Source organism: Phyllobates terribilis, unplaced genomic scaffold, assembly GCF_046119375.1.
Source record: "Phyllobates terribilis strain yellow unplaced genomic scaffold, ASM4611937v1 Scaffold_8__6_contigs__length_399053987, whole genome shotgun sequence".
Lineage (NCBI taxonomy): Eukaryota > Metazoa > Chordata > Amphibia > Anura > Dendrobatidae > Phyllobates > Phyllobates terribilis.
This window is the reverse complement of record NW_027362768.1, coordinates 174,729,276-174,751,474: the sequence shown is the minus strand read 5'-3', so window position 1 is coordinate 174,751,474 and position 22,199 is coordinate 174,729,276. Positions and strand designations below refer to the sequence as shown.

At 44.0% G+C, this 22,199-nt stretch overlaps 1 protein-coding gene across 15 annotated transcripts in view; it reads left to right on the top strand.

Annotated features, from left to right (window-relative positions):
- The first annotated feature begins 280 nt into the window (after nucleotides 1–280).
- The window catches only part of DOCK7 (dedicator of cytokinesis 7), a 119,569-nt gene continuing 97,650 nt past the window's right edge, over nucleotides 281–22,199 (top strand). For 5 of the 15 annotated variants that reach the window (XM_073643805.1, XM_073643802.1, XM_073643800.1 and 2 more), the window contains exons 1-2: nucleotides 283–528; nucleotides 22,063–22,159. In XM_073643805.1, the coding sequence (XP_073499906.1) occupies nucleotides 491–528; nucleotides 22,063–22,159 (135 nt within the window). In that variant the 5' untranslated portion in view covers nucleotides 283–490. Of the gene's footprint in view, nucleotides 529–22,062; nucleotides 22,160–22,199 lie in introns of all 15 variants that reach the window. The other 10 variants (XM_073643808.1, XM_073643803.1, XM_073643797.1 and 7 more) reach the window with 4 other exon arrangements.

The window sequence follows — 22,199 nt, the reverse complement described above, 5'->3', positions numbered from 1 at the left end:
CTCAGCATCCCCCTCTGATCAGGAAGGTATAGTCTGTACTCAGCATCCCCCTCTGCTCTGATCAGGATGGTATAGTCTGTACTCAGCATCCCCCTCTCCCCTGATCAGAATGGTATAGTCTGTACTCAGGATCTCCCTCTCCTCTGATCAGGATGGTATAGACTGTACTCAGGATCCCCCTCTCACCTGATCAGGATGGTATAGTCTGTACTCAGGATCTCCCTCTCCTCTGATCAGGATGGTATAGACTGTACTCAGGATCCCCCTCTCCCCTGATTAGGATGGTATAGTCTGTACTCAGGACCTCCCTCTGCTCTGATCAGGATGGTACAGCTTCTACACCTCTGTCCGCTATGTGGAGTGCGCTTCCCTTCTGGTCGCTACGGTAGCCGGCAGCCGCCACCGTATTCCTTCGCAGCAGCGCGCACTCCGCTTCCCAGCGTTCCCGATCTTCCCTCCGCCGGGAGTGGAGTCTTCGGCTGCGGCGGACATGGCGGAGCGCAGAGCCTTCGCCCAGAAGATCAGCAGGTACCGGGGCCGGGGCCGCCGCCATCCGCACCGGCAGGACAGGAGCCGGGAGACGGGGATTCCCGGCCTGTGATCCCGGCACAAGCCGCCCCCGCCCCCGGGCTGCCAGGCCCGACCGAGCCCTGCACCGCTGACAGCCGGGCCCGGGGCTGTGTGTGCGGGAGGACGGCGGAGCCGAGAGCCCACAGTGTCACCCGGAATAATGCCTCACCCCGATATATCACCCCGAATTACACCTCACCCCGATACATCACCCCGAATTACACCTCACCCCGATACATCACCCCGAATTACACCTCACCCCGATACATCACCCCGAATTACACCTCACCCCGATACATCACCCCGAATTACACCTCACCCCGATACATCACCCCGAATTACACCTCACCCCGATACATCACCCCGAATTACACCTCACCCCGATACATCACCCCGAATTACACCTCACCCCGATACATCACCCCGAATTACACCTCACCCCGATACATCACCCCGAATTACACCTCACCCCGATACATCACCCCGAATTACACCTCACCCCGATACATCACCCCGAAGTACACATCACCCCGAAGTACACCTCACCCCGATACATCACCCCGAAGTACACCTCACCCCGATACATCACCCCGAATTACACCTCACCCCGATACATCACCCCGAATTACACCTCACCCCGATACATCACCCCGGAATTACACCTCACCCCGATACATCACCCCGAATTACACCTCACCCCGAATTACACCTCACCCCGAATTACACCTCACCCCGAATTACACCTCACCCCGAATTACACCTCACCCCGAATTACACCTCACCCCGAATTACACCTCACCCCGATACCTCACCCCGAATTACACCTCACCCCGATACATCACCCCGATACATCACCCCGAAGTACACCTCACCCCGATACATCACCCCGAAGTACACCTCACCCCGATACATCACCCCGAAGTACACCTCACCCCGATACATCACCCCGAAGTACACCTCACCCCGATACATCACCCCGAATTACACCTCACCCCGATACATCACCCCGGAATTACACCTCACCCCGATACATCACCCCGGAATTACACCTCACCCCGATACATCACCCCGAATTACACCTCACCCCGATACATCACCCCGAATTACACCTCACCCCGAATTACACCTCACCCCGAATTACACCTCACCCCGAATTACACCTCACCCCGAATTACACCTCACCCCGAATTACACCTCACCCCGAATTACACCTCACCCCGAATTACACCTCACCCCGAATTACACCTCACCCCGAATTACACCTCACCCCGAATTACACCTCACCCCGATACCTCACCCCGAATTACACCTCACCCCGATACCTCACCCCGAATTACACCTCACCCCGAATTACACCTCACCCCGAATTACACCTCACCCCGAATTACACCTCACCCCGATACATCACCCCGAATTACACCTCACCCCGATACATCACCCCGAATTACACCCCACCCCGAATTACACCCCACCCCGAATTACACCTCACCCCGAATTACACCTCACCCCGAATTACACCTCACCCCGAATTACACCTCACCCCGACTTATACCTCACCCCAATAATATTACACCCCAAATCTCAGCCTATAACTGCCGTCTACATTACCCCTGTAAGATCCCCAGATACCTGCCCTCTTATAACACCCTATACCCCTCCCCTATGTTATCCTGCACCTATGTTACACCATTTCCTGATACATCACCCCTAAATATCTCCCCCGTATAACAGCCCCTGCACCCGTTGTCACCTCCATCACAATAACCCTGCGGCCCTATAATAACCCCCCAATAATGACCCCTTATAATATCCCCGGACTCCGGGATCCAAAATGTCCGTCCTTATAATCAACTCTTAAGTGCCCTTCCCCCGTGATAATCCCCTCCGGTACCTGCGCCCAAATCTCACTCCTCCCTAATAACAATCACCTGAAAATAACCTCAGACACCGGCGTTCTAAAATCTCCCATTCCAAGAACATCACCCCCAGAAATCAACCCAGACCCCAAATCCCCCCCGAGTCTTGTCTGTCCCATCAGTGTTATCTCTGCACGGCTGAATATTGGGGCTGCAGGGAGGGAGCGGTGGCTGGGGGTGTAGACGCTTTCTGTCATTTTTGTTTTGTTTTCTCATGAAGTCTGAGCAATGATTATAAGAATCTGTTGTTCTCTGATATCAGCCGAATCATGAGGGGAGAACAAAACCCTTATTAACCCCTCATCACACCCCACCTATCTATCTGTAATGTATGTTCACCATGACTACACCAGCAGAATAGTGAGTGCAGCTCTGCAGAATAATACAGGATGTAACTCAGGATCAGTACAGGATAAGTAATGTAATGTATGTACACAGTGACTACACCAGCAGAATAGTGAGTGCAGCTCTGGAGTATAATACAGGAGGTAGCTCAGGATCAGTACAGGATAAGTCATGTAATGTATATACATAGTGACTGCACCAGCAGAATAGTGAGTGCAGCTCTGGAGTATGATACAGGATGTAACTCAGGATCAGTAATGTAATGTATGTACACAGTGACTGCACCAGCAGAATAGTGAGTGCAGCACTGGAGTATAATACAGGATGTAACTCAGGATCAGTACAGGATCAGTAATGTAATGTATGTACACAGTGACTGCACCAGCAGAATAGTGAGTGCAGCTCTGGAGTATAATACAGGATGTAACTCAGGATCAGTACAGGATCAGTAATGTAATGTATGTACACAGTGACTGCACCAGCAGAATAGTGAGTGCAGCTCTGGAGTATAATACAGGATGTAATTGAGGATCAGTGTAGGATAAGTAATGTAATGTATGTACCCAGTGAGTGCTGCTCTGGAGTATAATGCAGGATGGAGCTCATTGTTGCAGATAACGGGCCTCTGCAGTCCTCCTGTATGAGCTGATGATTGCACATTGCGGTTTCCTCTGTGCTGTTATCAGGTGATATCTCGCAGTCTTCATTCCTTGCTCATTACTCACAGAGCGGCTGCCAGGATGGAGGAAATCTCTGTGAACTCTCAGACGATTCAGTGATTTTCTCTGATGTTCGCTCCGTTAGGCTCCTGTTGGTTCTGTCTGCCGTTCTCTGGTTATATTTTGGGGTCACTGTTGATTATATCCCAATGTTAAGTAATGTGCACCTGCATCAGCACCAGGTCGCTCTGAGCAGATGCTGTGTATTGTGGGGTCTCTGTGACCGGCGGCCCCCCTGCACCTCTGGATCCAGCGATGTGAGGGAGAACAAGGACCCTTGTAAAACCGCCACCTCCATTGTTCTTGTAGTAATTGTTAGTGTTGATGGGGCGGAAATGATCGGTCAGTCGGGCGTGAGGGCGTCTGTCGCCTGTGCCCTAGATTAGTTTCTGTTTGGATATTATTATTATTATTATGGGGCTTCGCAGATTCAGTGTTTTCTTCTCAAGATCTCCGGTTGCTGACATTTTTTTAGTTGACTTTCATAGAATCTTAGTCTGATACTTTTTCCAATTTGCACTTTGTTACAATGTATTAAACGGTTATATGAAGGTTTCTGCATCTCTGCTCTGATCTCTGAGGCCGTGTTCACACTGGGATTTCTGGTGAGCAGAAATTGCTCCAAAAAAAAGCTTCCAGTCCCATTTCAGGTACCAGGAATCTGCAGCTACAGTACAAGGCTGATTAAAGGGTCTGACAGTGACTTATTGGGGGCTGCCGCTCCTCAGTGACTCTTGCTTCCTTTGTTCTGTGAGCGACAATTTACATAACTTTGTCCCATGGAGCATTGCCTGGAGGACTCCACAATTAGCTGGTCTTGTTAAGACCTTCACAATATAGGGCAAAAAATATATATGTATGTTTTTATTTTATTTTTTTACTTAATTTTTTTTGGGGGGAGGGGAGAATTTTCTTAATTTAACATGATTTTTATTTTTTATGGTTTCGACAGTTTTTTTTTTTTTTTTTTTTTTTTACAGACCCTTCTATAAATCTGATCTGATTCTTCTTTTTTTATGCTTAAAAAAAAAAAGTTCTTATTTGTCTTAAAATAGAAACAAAAAAGCAAACAAAAAAAAAAAATCAGATGCCCACCGGCTGAACCCCCACCATTCTTTATCATCGCTTCCCATGTTCCCTGTCTTTCTTTGCTTCCTCATCCGGCAGGGACATCACATGACTAATGCGGCCAATCACCAACGACGTTCCTTCCAAACTCTTAGCTGTCTTCTTTGAGTTAGAATGCCATCGCTGCAGACAGTCGGTGGGCGCTGCAGACGATCCGTGATGATCCCTGCTCAAAGAGGAAGCGAGTAGTCGGGCTTGTTGCTTCCTATTCTACCATCATTTGCCCTATTTGTAAACAAGAAAAGAAACAAACAGACTAGTGGACAATCCCTTTTAATATAGTGTTTATTGTTCGGGTTGAATAACTTTATAGTTGATCAGTCTTTTACAGATGTGACAATATTAAACAAAATTATTATTTATTTTTTGCTAATGGGAAAATTTCAAAATAAGATTTTATTTCTTTTTTAGTATTGCAGTTTTTAGTGAAAAATGCTACCTCTTCTGAAGGTCAGCCAAAGGCCGGGTGTCATAGGAGTATAAAGATGGCGGCGCGTGGGACCTCGTGCAGGATCCTGGATGATATAGTGACCCGATGCCCCCTGCGGTCGCTTTCTGATGGGCTCCTGAGTCGGCGTTTCCTGGGATTCTGCTGCTGTCAGAGATTGACAGTGGTATTTAAATGGGTAAACGGCAGCGATCAGAGTCAGCTCCGATCACTGCTGTTAGAGGCAGGTGCCGGTTGTATAACACAGCTGGCACCAGCCCTGTATGGTGCAGGCTCAGCTCTTGAGCCCGCCTTACCTGACCGCACATGATGTGCGCCATTAATGTACTGTGGGAAATTGCATAAAATAATTTTTTTTGATTTTGGAAAACCCCTTTAAGCTATGCTATTGTATTTAGGAGGTTTCCTGGGAAAATTAAAGGGGTATCCCTGGCAATAATGCACAGGATTTGTACTAAATGTGTGATAGATGGCGCCACCTCCAGACTTGACCCTTAACGTTTACAACATCCAGACTGGACCCTTGTGGTCCCCCCACCTCGGGACTTTACCTTTTTTTGTGGTCCCCCGACCTGCGGGCTTCCGGTTCCAGATGGAAAGTTGCGGCACTTGCGCTCTCCTCTTGGTCTCTGCTTACTTGGGACCGGCATCTATCGGACATTAATCCTGAGGATAAATCCTAAATGTATAAATCAGGAGTGCCCCTTTTAATATACCGATAGAGGGCATAACGCAGTGTCGGCTTTGCTCGGAGTGCTCTTTTATCATCCGTACACTTTTTGTATATTTGAAGCATTTATCCACCAGAAACAGTAACTTAGTAGTTTACAGTCAAGCTAAGCAAAGACTACAACCCCCAGCATGCCCTGTTAGCATGTGACACATTTTCTGCTGCCATCCCCATAATAGTAAGTAAAGGTCACTTGTCTCATTTCCCTTTATTCCAGGGCTCGAGGTTGGGGCGTCCTGGTGACGTCGCCCGCACTCCCTGTAATTGGGGAGCGCTGCTTGGTGATTGCCCTGCACCCCTCGCCTCACCCTGCCTTATACCCATTACTTCTTCTTTCTCTTTGCGAGCAATGACTCAGAATATGTGGAGTTTTTTAAATTCCAAATATATATATCCTGTTTACCGAGTGTGAACCCTGCGCAGCGTACTCCTCCTTCTAGATCTGTCCTCTGCCTTAGACCGTTGACCACTGCCTCCTACTACAGATCCTCTCTTCCTTTGGCGTCACAGACCTTGCCCTATCCTGGATCTCCTCATACCTTTCTAACCCTCCTACACTACCTCCTCACCCCGCCCCCTCTCTGTTGGAGTCCCTCAAGGCTCTGTATTGATGAACAGAGGTTGGTATCTTGGGGAGGGAAGAAGGATCTTGAATGACCATGATTACTATGAAATGTTGTCTCATGACCCCTTCGTTTCTATATTTTTGAAATATAAAGAACTTGTAAAAACTGCATATGCCAATGGCCTCCTAAACAAAAAAGAGAATAAGTTCCTTGATATAACACAATTCAGGGTTCCCTTCTTCTATTTCCTCCCCAAGATACACAAAAGTCCTACTAACCCCCCCCCCCCCCCCCTCCCCACGGCCGTCCAATCATCTCGGGAATTGGTTCTTTTACCAGCAACCTTTCTCATTTTGACCTTTTCCTTCAAAAATACGTTCTCAAACTTGACTCATATTTAAGAGTTTCTTCCCAATTGATCAAACTCTTAAGAAGTCTCCCCCCCATGAACAATTGTCTTATTCTGACTCTTGATGTCAGTGCCCTTTACAGCAACATATCCCATGAATTGGGGTTAAAAGCAGTCAAACATTTTTTGCTGGTTGATGATAATATCCCAATAGAACAAAAGAATTTTCTTAAGACGTCTATTATGTTCATACTGAACAATAACGTTCACATTTTGAAGGGTGGTCTACCGTCAGTTGAGAGGCTGTGCGATGGGGACGAGATTCGCCCCTAGTTACGCTAATTTGTTTATGGGGGTTTTTGAGTCCGTCTTCATCGCACAGTCCCCTGTGGCGGTGAGCCATGTGGTTTTTTTACCGTCGTTATATAGACTATTTGTTCTTCTTATGGAGGGGCGCAAGCGAGAGTGCACTTAAATTTGTTGATGAGCTTAATTCCAACTCGTGGGGTTTATCTCTCACAGCAACCATTTCTGAAACTGCCCTCTAATTTTTGGACCTGATGGTGCAGTTTGACACTATGGGAAGATTGTTCACATCAACCTTTTTCAAACCAGTGGATGTCAACAGTTATCTGAGGTTTGGTAGTTGATATCTCCCAAAGTGGATTACTAACGTTCCCTATGGACAATATTGGAGGGTTCGCAAAAACTGTACTAGAGATTCTTTATTCTTGCAAGAATCAAAAATATTGAGGAAACTGTTTATACCGAAGGGTTACCCCAAAAGATTACTAAATGATGCCTTCTCTAGGACTAGAGTCCTTACCCAGGACACTTTTGCATTGATAGGATAGAATCATCTACTGGTAAAAAATAAAGCGGCTTCAGAATTGGCTAGATGGAGTATGGTCACTACGTTTAGTCAATCCAGAGTCACCGTTCAGAATATTCTGAATAAGTTTTGGTTCATTTTGAAGGGTGATCCAATTTTAGGGCCATTCATACCCAACAAACCAAGAATCCTCTATAGAAAGAATAAAAATCTACGAAGTTTAATTGCGCCTAGTAATACATCTCTGAAGTCAAAAACGCAGTCACCATAAGATAGTTTCCGGTTGGGTTGCCATCCTTGCAACACGCCAAAGTGTTTATGTTGTAAAGCCATTCAAAATGCCACCCAAAAGATTTTTTTCATCAAAGACTACATGAAAAAAAATTTCTATTAAATATGACGTGAATTGGCAATCAACACATGTAATCTACTTATTGGAGTGTACATTATTATTATTTATTATTATTATAGCGCCTTTTATTCAATGTGACCTTCAGTATGTGGGCCGAACGATACAAAGGATGCATGCACGCCTCAATAAACACAGACCTAATATTCGGATAGGTTATCAATTACACAGTGTATCCAAACACTTCAGTACTGTCCATCAGAAGGATCCAGGAGTTCTGGGGCTCACTATTATTGACCATGTATCAGGTACTGTCTCAGATCGATTGGCGAGTCTAATTAATAAGGAGAGTTTTGGGATTTTTAAACTTGGCACATTAGTCCCTGAAGGTTTGAATTTGGCTCTTGAAAATGTGGTCAGTTCCTAGTGACTCCATCTTTTTTCTTCTCCCAGACTTCTTGGTGATTTTATCCTTTCTTCTCCCTTTTTATCATCATTGTTATATTTGGAATGCGTCACAACATTATAATATTTCATCTTTGTGTTTTTAATACTAATATTGTTTTTTTTTCAATATTTTTTTATCAATATGTATTGCTATATTCCACCACTTATCCAGCGCCGGACTGGAGTACCTGGGGCCCACCAGGAAAAAAAGCAATCTTGGGGGCCCACCAGCACCATGCAGTTACCATATATAGGAATAATATAAGTCACAAACTCTTTCAAAATGAATCAACTTTATTAACCAATAAATAACCAATATAATGAATAAATAACAAACTAAAGAAACACTCCTGGCAAAAGAGGAACACTGTTATCTTATTCACACCAGTGTGTGATAAAGTGCCATAACAGAACAATAACAAGAAATACTTTCAAGGTACATTCTCTTAAAGTATAAGTGCCACAAATTGAACCTGCATCTATCTGGCATCCCAGCAGCCAGCATCATTGTAGCAGCACCAAACTTGGCCCACTGGGAAAACTTATAAGCATTTTGGAAGTTTGTATTGCACGTTTTCCTCTCCTCTATAATACAGTACCATTCAATTGTTAGTGAAAGGCCCAAAACAACAAATAAACACACACTAACAGTCATTCAGCAGCAAAATTACAAAAGTGTTTTTTTTTTTTTTCAGAACAGAAGATGACATTGCATACTTCTTAATAATGTCATCATAGTCTAAGTTCCTTGAAATGTCATACTCAATGTAAAACAGAAGGAGTGACTCTAAAAGCTCCTGTCCAATCGAAGACCTCAGACGATATTTTACAATTTTCAGCTTTGAGAACACTCTTTCACATGAAACCTGGGTGCAAGCAAGTGTAAGAAGTGTCTTGTAAACTGCAAAAAATGTTTGCATAAGCAGCAGAATGTAAATTGTAGTCATATAAAAGTCTGTAGCAGCGGGAAAGACAGTTTTTTGCGGGACGAGTTGTACTTTCAGATGCAATCATTTATTTTACCATATAGTGTACAGGGAAATGGCAACAAAAATTCCAAGTGCAGTAAAATTGCAAAAAAAAGTGCAATTACACGTTTGTTTATTGTTTTTTTTTTAGTCACCGTGCTCACTATATGGAAAAACCGACGTGACAGGGTGATGCCTCGGGTCAGTACGAGTTTGTAGATACCAAACATGTATACCTTTACTGGTATCTAAGTGGTGAAAACAAATTCAAAAGTTTGAAAAAAAAAAATCACACTTTTCGCTCCATGTTCTGTGCACCGTAGTGTTCTCATTTTTTTTGGATCTGGGGCTGTGTGATGGCTTATTTTTTGCTTCTTGAGCTGATGTGCATCTCTGCTGCTGTGTAGTAGTCACAACACAGGGAGAGGTTAACCATCCAAGTATTTAATATGTATTGCCAATAAAGAATGTTCCCATTCTTAATATCCGAAAAAACAAATGACTGCAACCATCCCTAGACTAATAATACCATTTAGAAGAGAGAAATACCGCCACACCATGACCAGAACACATACCACCACATAGTGATCAAATACTACCAAGTGCAAGGTATATATACTGCCACACCATGAGAAGACCACATATTACCACCACATAGTGACTGTCCGAATAATACCACATACAAGGGACAAATTCCACCACGCCATGACCATGGCACATAATGGCACCAGATAGTGACTGATAATGAAAATGTAAAACAGCTCTGTATATAGAGTCAGTGTACAGATAATGTAGAGATTATCAGTGACATTACACACAGGAGCTCTGTGTATAGTGTCAGTGTAGAGGTAATACAGTGATCACCAGTGACATTATACACAGGAGCTCTGTATATAGTGTCAGTGTACAGGTAATACAGGGATCACCAGTGACATTACACACAGGAGCTCTGTGTATAGTGTCAGTGTAGAGGTAATACAGTGATCACCAGTGACATTATACACAGGAGCTCTGTATATAGTGTCAGTGTGTATGTGTGTGTGTGTGTATAGGTAATACAGTGATCACCAGTGACATTACACACAGGAGCTCTGTATATAGTGTCAGTGTAGAGGTAATACAGTGATCACCAGTGACATTACACACAGGAGCTCTGTGTATAGTGTCAGTGTACAGGTAATACAGGGATCACCAGTGACATTATACACAGGAGCTCTGTGTATAGTGTCAGTGTACAGGTAATACAGGGATCACCAGTGACATTACACACAGGAGCTCTGTATATAGTGTCAGTGTAGAGGTAATACAGTGATCACCAGTGACATTACACACAGGAGCTCTGTGTATAGTGTCAGTGTACAGGTAATACAGGGATCACCAGTGACATTATACACAGGAGCTCTGTGTATAGTGTCAGTGTACAGGTAATACAGGGATCACCAGTGACATTATACACAGGAGCTCTGTATATAGTGTCAGTGTTTGTGTATAGGTAATACAGTGATCACCATTGACATTATACACAGGAGCTCTGTATGTAGTGTCAGTGTACAGGTAATACAGGGATCACCAGTGACATTATACACAGGAGCTCTGTATATAGTGTCAGTGTACAGGTAATACAGGGATCACCAGTGACATTACTCACAGGAGCTCTGTATATAGTGTCAGTGTGTGTGTATAGGTAATACAGTGATCACCAGTGACATTACACACAGGAGCTCTGTATATAGTGTCAGTGTGTGTGTGTGTATAGGTAATACAGTGATCACCAGTGACATAATGCACAGGATCTCTGTATATAGTGTCAGTGTACAGGTAATACAGGGATCACCAGTGACGTTATACACAGGAGCTCTGTATATAGTGTCAGTGTACAGGTAATACGGTGATCACCAGTGACATTACACACAGGAGCTCTGTATATAGTGTCAGTGTGTGCGTATAGGTAATACACATACTCACCAGTGATGTCTCTAGGTGAAGTTCTTTATCTGTCGCAGACCGATATATCACATCTTCTATGCAGGACTTATCTCTGCAGAAAATAACATAGTTAGCTATAACTGATCACTTCCAGAGCACAATCCACACTTTTCCCAAGATTTCTACACTGCATGAAATGACAAAAAAAGGAATCTAGTGCCGCACTACACAGTAACATTGCCCCAGTGTCATTCTGTGCCGGCTCATCTGTCAGCAGACATATTTGTCTGATGGCAAAGATGTAGCAGAGCTGAAGACAGAAGACCTATGGATTACGTTGGAGTGAGGATTTTTCTTTATTAAAGATGGAGTCCCTAAGGCTGCGTTCACACATTGCGTATTTTCACGCGCTTTTTCAAAATACGCAATGTGCCTTGTGTCTGCCAGCAAAGTGAATGGGAAATTCACTTTGCCGTTCAGACACTGTGTAATTTTACGCATGACATTGACATGTCAATTCTTTACGCAGCTGCGTCCTGCGCTTTCTCCTATATTGCCCATTATAAGCGATGGAATTACGCAGCGGTGTTCACACACTGCGTAATTCCAGCGCTTTTCTATGGAGGCGCAGGAGAAACTATGGATACTCTCCTATCCGATGGATGGGAGAGGCGTCCGGTCCGGTCCCGCGCTTCCAGCATCTGCCGGTGAAGCGGTCAGGTAACAGTAGCTTACCGGCTTCCGGTCAGCTGATTACAAGCCGGTCACTTGACAGTCAGCTGATCGCTTCACGGCAGATGCTGGAAGCCGCGGGACCGGAGCAGGCGCCTCTCCCATCTATCGGATAGGTGAGTATCCATAGTTTTTTTTTCTTTTAAAGCAGTGTATGTACTGCAGCCAGATGCTGTCTGTCCATACACTGCTAGGGGGACACTCACACACACGACACATAGACACAGACAGGACACACAGACACATACATTACATTACATACATACACATACAGACACATACATTACATTACATACATACACATACATTACATTACATACATACACATACATTACATTACATACATACACATACAGACACATACATTACATTACATACATACATACACATACATTACATTACATACATACACATACAGACACATACATTACATTACATACAGACACACACATTACATACATACACATACATTACATTACATACATACACATACAGACACATACATTACATACATACACATACATTACATTACATACAGACACATACATTACATTACATACATACACATACAGACACATACATTACATTACATACATACACATTACATACACATACAGACACATACATTACATTACATACATACACATACATTACATTACATACATACACATACATTACATTACATACACATACATACACATACATTACATTACATACAGACACATACATTACATTACATACATACACATACAGACACATACATTACATTACATACATACACATACAGACACATACATTACATTACATACAGACACATACATTACATTACATACAGACACATACATTACATTACATACAGACACATACATTACATTACATACAGACACATACATTACATTACATACAGACACATACATTACATTACATACAGACACATACATTACATTACATACAGACACATACATTACATACATACACATACAGCCACATACATTACATTACATACATACACATACAGACACATACATTACATTACATACATACACATAAATTACATTACATACAGACACATACATTACATTACATACAGACACATACATTACATACATACACATACATTACATTACATACAGACACACACATTACATACATACACATACAGACACATATATTACATACAGACACATACATTACATACATACACATACATACACATACATTACATACATACACATACATTACATACATACACATACATTACATACATACACATACATACACATACATTACATACATACACATACATTACATTACATACATACACATACATTACATTACATACATACACATACATACACATACATTACATTACATACAGACACATACATTACATTACATACATACATACACATACAGACACATACATTACATTACATACATACATACACATACATTACATTACATACAGACACACACATTACATACATACACATACATACACATACATACACATACATTACATTACATACAGACACATACATTACATTACATACATACATACACATACAGACACATACATTACATTACATACATACACATACATTACATTACATACATACACATACATACACATACATTACATTACATACATACACATACAGACACATACATTACATTACATACATACACATACAGACACATACATTACATTACATACAGGTGTCAATGCTCCTCACACTTCATTTTCTCCTGCACCTCCGTAAAAAAACGCAGGAAAAAATGCAGTGTGTGAATGGAGGTGCTTTTTTTACCTGCATAAAAAAACGCAGGTAAAAAAAGCAGGAAATACGCAATGTGTGAACGCAGCCTAAATGTGTTTTATTTTTAATAAAAAAAAAAATTCTAAATGTCTTTTTTTCTTTCTGTTTACTACAAATTCATAGTGGCTATGTCTAATTTGGTGTGACACCATGAATTTCGGGCTTAGTACCAGCTGACAATACAAAGCTGGCCTGGTACTAACCCTATTATTACCCAGGGTGCCACTCACCACCAGGGCCGCTGGAAGAGCCGGGTAAAGCACCTGGAAATGGTGCTATGATGAATGCGCCATTTTCAGGGGTGGCTGCGGGCTGCGATTTTCAGCGTGGGGGGCCAAGAACGCTTGGGCCTTACCATGCTGCGAATCCCAGCCCCCAGCTGCCTTGTTTTATCTGGCTGGCGATGAACATATGCCGGGAGCTGGGCAATGGGCATGATTATCAAATAATATATACCTGACAGGGGCCCATAGATTCTGCTGGCTCCAATAATATATACCTGACAGGAGCCCATACATTCTCCTGCCTCCAATAATATATACCTGACAGGAGCCCAGAGATTCTTCTGCCTCCAATAATATATACCTGACAGGAGCCCAGAGATTCTTCTGCCTCCAATAATATATACCTAACAAGAGCCCATACATTCTCCTGCCTCCAATAGTATATACCTGACAGGAGCCCATACATTCTCCTGCCTCCAATAATATATACCTGACAGGAGCCCATACATTCTCCTGCCTCCAATAATATATACCTGACAGGAGCCCATACATTCTCCTGCCTCCAATAATATATACCTGACAGGAGCCCATACATTCTCCTGCCTCCAATAATATATACATGACAGGAGCCCATAGATTCTGCTGCCTCCAATAATATATACCTGACAGGAGCCCATACATTCTCCTGCCTCCAATACTATATACCTGACAGGAGCCCATAAATTCTGCTGCCTCTAATAATATATACCTGACAGGAGCCCATACATTCTCCTGCCTCCAATAATATATACCTGACAGGAGCCCATACATTCTCCTGCCTCCAATAATATATACCTGACAGGAGCCCATACATTCTCCTGCCTCCAATAATATATACCTGACAGGAGCCCATACATTCTCCTGCCTCCAATAATATATACCTGACAGGAGCCCATACATTCTCCTGCCTCCAATAATATATACCTGACAGGAGCCCATACATTCTCCTGCCTCCAATAATATATACCTGACAGGAGGCCATACATTCTCCTGCCTCCAATAATATATATCTGACAGGAGCCCATGGATTCTGCTGCCTCCAATAATATATACCTGACAGGAGCCCATACATTCTCCTGCCTCCAATAATATATACCTGACAGGAGCCCATAGATTCTCCTGCCTCCAATAATATATAACTAACAGGATCCAATAGAATCTGCTGCCTCCAATAATATATACCTGACAGGAGCCCATGGATTCTGCTGCCTCCAATAATATATACCTGACAGGAGCCCATGGATTCTGCTGCTTCCAATAATATATACCTGACAGGAGCCCATAGATTCTGCTGCCTCCAATAATATATATATGACAGGAGCCCATACATTCTCCTGCCTCCAATAATACATACCTGACAGGAGCCCATGGATTCTGCTGCCTCCAATAATATATACCTGACAGGAGCCCATGGATTCTGCTGCCTCCAATAATATATACCTGACAGGAGCCCATAGATTCTGCTGCCTCCTATAATGTATACCTGACAGGAGCCCATACATTCTGCAGCCTCCAATAATATATACCTGACAGGAGCCCATGGATTCTGCTGCCTCCAATAATATATACCTGACAGGAGCCCATGGATTCTGCTGCCTCCAATAATATATACCTGACAGGAGCCCATGGATTCTGCTGCCTCCAATAATATATACCTGACAGGAGCCCATGGATTCTGCTGCCTCCAATAATATATACCTGACAGGAGCCCATACATTCTGCTGCCTCCAATAATATATACCCGACAGGAGCCCATAGATTCTGCTGCCTCCAATAATATATACCTGACAGGAGCCCATACATTCTGCTGCCTCCAATAATATATACTTGACAGGAGCCCATAGATTCTCCTGCCTCCAATAATATATACCTGACAGGAGCCCATACATTCTGCTGCCTCCAATAATATATACCTGACAGGAGCCCATACATTCTCCTGCCTCCAATAAGATATACCTGACAGGAGCCCATACATTCTCCTGCCTCCAATAATATATACCTGACAGGAGCCCATACATTCTCCTGCCTCCAATAATATATACCTGACAGGAGCCCATACATTCTCCTGCCTCCAATAATATATACCTGACAGGAGGCCATACATTCTCCTGCCTCCAATAATATATATCTGACAGGAGCCCATGGATTCTGCTGCCTCCAATAATATATACCTGACAGGAGCCCATACATTCTCCTGCCTCCAATAATATATACCTGACAGGAGCCCATAGATTCTCCTGCCTCCAATAATATATAACTAACAGGATCCAATAGAATCTGCTGCCTCCAATAATATATACCTGACAGGAGCCCATGGATTCTGCTGCCTCCAATAATATATACCTGACAGGAGCCCATGGATTCTGCTGCTTCCAATAATATATACCTGACAGGAGCCCATAGATTCTGCTGCCTCCAATAATATATATCTGACAGGAGCCCATACATTCTCCTGCCTCCAATAATACATACCTGACAGGAGCCCATGGATTCTGCTGCCTCCAATAATATATACCTGACAGGAGCCCATGGATTCTGCTGCCTCCAATAATATATACCTGACAGGAGCCCATGGATTCTGCTGCCTCCAATAATATATACCTGACAGGAGCCCATGGATTCTGCTGCCTCCAATAATATATACCTGACAGGAGCCCATAGATTCTGCTGCCTCCTATAATGTATACCTGACAGGAGCCCATACATTCTGCAGCCTCCAATAATATATACCTGACAGGAGCCCATGGATTCTGCTGCCTCCAATAATATATACCTGACAGGAGCCCATGGATTCTGCTGCCTCCAATAATATATACCTGACAGGAGCCCATGGATTCTGCTGCCTCCAATAATATATACCTGACAGGAGCCCATGGATTCTGCTGCCTCCAATAATATATACCTGACAGGAGCCCATACATTCTGCTGCCTCCAATAATATATACCTGACAGGAGCCCATGGATTCTGCTGCCTCCAATAATATATACCTGACAGGAGCCCATGGATTCTGCTGCCTCCAATAATATATACCTGACAGGAGCCCATGGATTCTGCTGCCTCCAATAATATATACCTGACAGGAGCCCATGGATTCTGCTGCCTCCAATAATATATACCTGACAGGAGCCCATACATTCTGCTGCCTCCAATAATATATACTTGACAGGAGCCCATAGATTCTCCTGCCTCCAATAATATATACCTGACAGGAGCCCATACATTCTGCTGCCTCCAATAATATATACCTGACAGGAGCCCATACATTCTCCTGCCTCCAATAAGATATACCTGACAGGAGTCTATACATTCTGCTGCCTCCAATAATATATACCTGACAGGAGCCCATAGATTCTCCTGCCTCCAATAATATATACCTGACAGGAGTCCATACATTCTGCTGCCTCCAATAATATATACCTGACAGGAGCCCATACATTCTGCTGCCTCCAATAATATATACCTGACAGGAGCCCATACATTCTGCTGCCTCCAATAATATATACCTGACAGGAGCCCATAGATTCTCCTGCCTCCAATAATATATACCTGACAGGAGCCCATAGATTCTCCTGCCTCCAATAATATATACCTGACAGGAGCCCATAGATTCTCCTGCCTCCAATAATATATACCTGACAGGAGCCCATAGATTCTCCTGCCTCCAATAATATATACCTGACAGGAGCCCATAGATTCTCCTGCCTCCAATAATATATACCTGACAGGAGCCCATAGATTCTCCTGCCTCCAATAATATATACCTGACAGGAGCCCATAGATTCTCCTGCCTCCAATAATATATACCTGACAGGGGCCCATAGATTCTGCTGCTTCCAATAATATATACCTGACAGGAGCCCATAGATTCTGCTGCCTCCAATAATATATACCTGACAGGAGTCCATACATTCTGCTGCCTCCAATAATATATACCTGACAGGAGCCCATACATTCTCCTGTCTCCAATAATATATACCTGACAGGAGCCCATACATTCTCCTGTCTCCATATAATATATACCTGACAGGAGTCCATACATTCTGCTGCCTCCAATAATATATACCTGACAGGAGCCCATACATTCTCCTGTCTCCTATAATATATACCTGACAGGAGCCCATACATTCTGCTGCCTCCAATAATATATACTTGACAGGAGCCCATAGATTCTCCTGCCTCCAATAATATATACCTGACAGGAGCCCATACATTCTGCTGCCTCCAATAATATATACCTGACAGGAGCCCATACATTCTCCTGCCTCCAATAAGATATACCTGACAGGAGTCTATACATTCTGCTGCCTCCAATAATATATACCTGACAGGAGCCCATAGATTCTGCTGCCTCCAATAATATATACCTGACAGGAGCCCATAGATTCTGCTGCTTCCAATAATATATACCTGACAGGGGCCCATAGATTCTGCTGCCTCCAATAATATATACCTGACAGGAGTCCATACATTCTGCTGCCTCCAATAATATATACCTGACAGGAGCCCATACATTCTGCTGCCTCCAATAATATATACCTGACAGGAGCCCATACATTCTGCTGCCTCCAATAATATATACCTGACAGGAGCCCATAGATTCTCCTGCCTCCAATAATATATACCTGACAGGAGCCCATAGATTCTCCTGCCTCCAATAATATATACCTGACAGGAGCCCATAGATTCTCCTGCCTCCAATAATATATACCTGACAGGAGCCCATAGATTCTCCTGCCTCCAATAATATATACCTGACAGGAGCCCATAGATTCTCCTGCCTCCAATAATATATACCTGACAGGGGCCCATAGATTCTGCTGCTTCCAATAATATATACCTGACAGGAGCCCATACATTCTCCTGTCTCCTATAATATATACCTGACAGGAGCCCATAGATTCTGCTGCCTCCAATAATATATACCTGACAGGAGTCCATACATTCTGCTGCCTCCAATAATATATACCTGACAGGAGCCCATACATTCTCCTGTCTCCAATAATATATACCTGACAGGAGCCCATACATTCTCCTGTCTCCATATAATATATACCTGACAGGAGTCCATACATTCTGCTGCCTCCAATAATATATACCTGACAGGAGCCCATACATTCTCCTGTCTCCTATAATATATACCTGACAGGAGCCCATGGATTCTGCTGCCGCTGCCTGGGGCAACGCCGGGTCCGTTGTCCACAGAGCGCACAGGAAGCAGTCCCAGGGCGATGACGTCATCGCCCTGAGACTGACGCGCTGCGCAGAGGGGGCAGAGGGGCACTGCGGCAGCAGGCAGAGCAGGGAGATCGCTCTCCCTGCTTTGCCGCTGCCGAGGACCCATCACTAATCATATCGGCAGTGCTGCGAACCGGGGGGGGGGGGCCCTCTGTTCTCTGTACAGGGCCCAGGGGGGGTAGGGGGCGTGGCCAACGGGACCGGGGGTTTTCTCGATCCTCCGGTGGGCCAGCCCGCCCCTGCACTTATCTATTTTGTTCTTTAATTCTGAACTCCTATGATTGTTGTCCATGTGCTCACATCAGAAGTACCTGCACACTGGCACATGAAGGGTTCTTTGAACCCATGATTAACTAATTAGCCTGTTGGACCAATCGTTGTGAAACCTTGCCTATAAATGTCTTTCTTGTGTTCATATCCTCAGACCACCTGATGAAGATAGTTTGGCTATCGAAACGTGTTGTGGAGAGGGCTTATTAAATGTTTTTTAGCCCCATTTCTGTCTTTTAGTGATCAATCCATTGCTCCATAGACCGCTTTTGTTCTTCTTTCATTCCGCCTGTCCTCTGCCTTTGACAATGTTGACCTCTGCCTCCTACTACAGATCCTCTCTTCCTTTGGTGTCACAGACCTTGCCCTATCCTGGATCTCCTCATACCTTTCTAACCGCACATTTAGCGTCTCCCACTCCCACACTACCTCCTCACCCCGCCCCCTCTCTGTTGGAGTCCCTCAAGGCTCTGTCCTAGGACCCCTACTCTTCTCAATCTATACCCTTGGCCTGGGACAGCTCATAAAATTCCATGGCTTCCAGTACCATCTGTACGCTGACGACACCCAGATCTACCTCTCTGGCCCAGACGTCACCTCTCTGCTGTCCAAAATCCCAGCATGTCTATCAGCCATATCCTCCTTCTTCTCCTCTCGCTTCCTCAAGCTCAATGTGGACAAATCTGAACTCCTCATCTTTCCTCCATCTCGCGTATCTTCCCCACCTGATCTATCTATGTCAATAAATGACATCACACTTTCCCCTGTAATGGATGTCCGCTGTCTCGGAGTAACCCTTGACTCTGCCCTGTCCTTCACACCCCTCACCCAAGCTCTCGCCACCTCCTGTCGCCTCCAGCTCAAAAATATTTCCAGAATCTGTCCTTTCCTCCACCCTCAATCTACTAAAATATTAGTGCCCTAATCATCTCCCGCCTTGACTACTGCAACATCCTGCTCTGTGGCCTCCCTGCTAACACTCTCGCACCCCTCCAGTCCATCCTTAACTCTGCTGCACGATCTGTTCATCTCTCGCCTCGCTACTCCTCTTCTTCTCCCCTCTTCAAATCCCTTCACTGGCTCCCAGTTGCCCAACGTATCCAGTTCAAGCTACTAACACTGACCTACAAAGCCATCCATAACCTCTCTCCTCCGTACATCTCTGAACTAATCTCCCGATATATTCCCTTACGTAATCTCCGATCCTCCCAAGACCTCTTTCACTCCTCCACACTTATTCGTTCCTCACCCAATGGCCTCCAAGACTTCTCTCGAATATCCCACTGCTGCTATTTCTAACACTAAGACAAAAAAGAGAGAAATCTTGTAGTCAGGAGCAGGGAGCTGTCATATCTGTGTCCAAAGCAGCCGGACAGCCAGCTAGGTGAATATGTTGCACAGGATCTACAACAGCTGAATGGTAGTTTTAGAGCATAGGTATCCATAGCCTTCAAGTCTTATACATAAGATGAAGAGCAGACAGTACGGTACGAAGGCAGGTGTATAATGGCAATAGATTAGGTACAGGTCTAGTCATCGGACCACCTATGCGGGATCAAGCCCCTAGGACCGTTTGTCTACCATGTTCTTAAGAGCTGCTCATCCTATCACCTTTGTAGGATCTCCGGTCAGTCCTCAGATCACCTTTTGTAGGGTTAGTCTTCTAGGTCGTATGATCTGGTATGACCGCACCTGGGAGATCCTCTCATTTATTGATGCACTGCCTCTTTAAGTGAATCAGTTCCGACCTCATCATTTTGTGCTATCACCTTCCTTTTTCTATTAGATGCAGTTTTTCTTTTTATATTTTAATATTTTTTTGTGAATCTGTAACCCCCGGTCATCTATCTGAGCCGGCAGCCGAATTCCATCAGTCACAAAGATCTATTGACTTTTTTTTGCAGCAGCTGCAGAGATATTTTGCACGCGGAGCCCGGATGGCCGGTGGGCACGTTCTGCCGCTCTCCCACCTACGCTTTTTATGAATTTCAGAAAGTCGCTATTAATATTAATCTGTTAATGCATAAATATCCGACACGGAGATTTAGATTGGAGGTAATTGCTTGGTGTTAAAGTAGAGACACTTAAAGGGCCAGTACGCTCCCTGTGTATTGCTCTGGTCACTCCTTTTGTCATGGTTTCCATTTCTTAAGGATACATTTAGTAAAAAACCTCCGTGATATCTCTTATTGCTGACTCAACTCAGCCGAGCATCTATGTGTGCTATATGGGGAGTTAGAGAAGTCTGACACATCTGAAAGCAAAAGGATTGGGCATATTGAAATTGAGCTGCCTGATCCCCCTTTTTTTTTTTTTTTTTCCCCCCATCGGGGAGAATATACACATTAGACAGTCAGTTTCTCCCCTTGAAATCATTATGTTCTGTTCTCCCAATTTTTCTGTCCGACTTCTTCCACTGTCGAAATTCTAAACTTTTTTTTATTTCAGGACTGTGGCCGCAGAGGTCCGCAAACAAATCTCAGGTCAGTACGGCTCCCCGCAGCTCCACAAGAACCTGAGCGTCGGGGGATCCCACCATGCCTCGGTGAGTTCAGCGTTTGCTCACTGGTGTCATGACTTTCGAT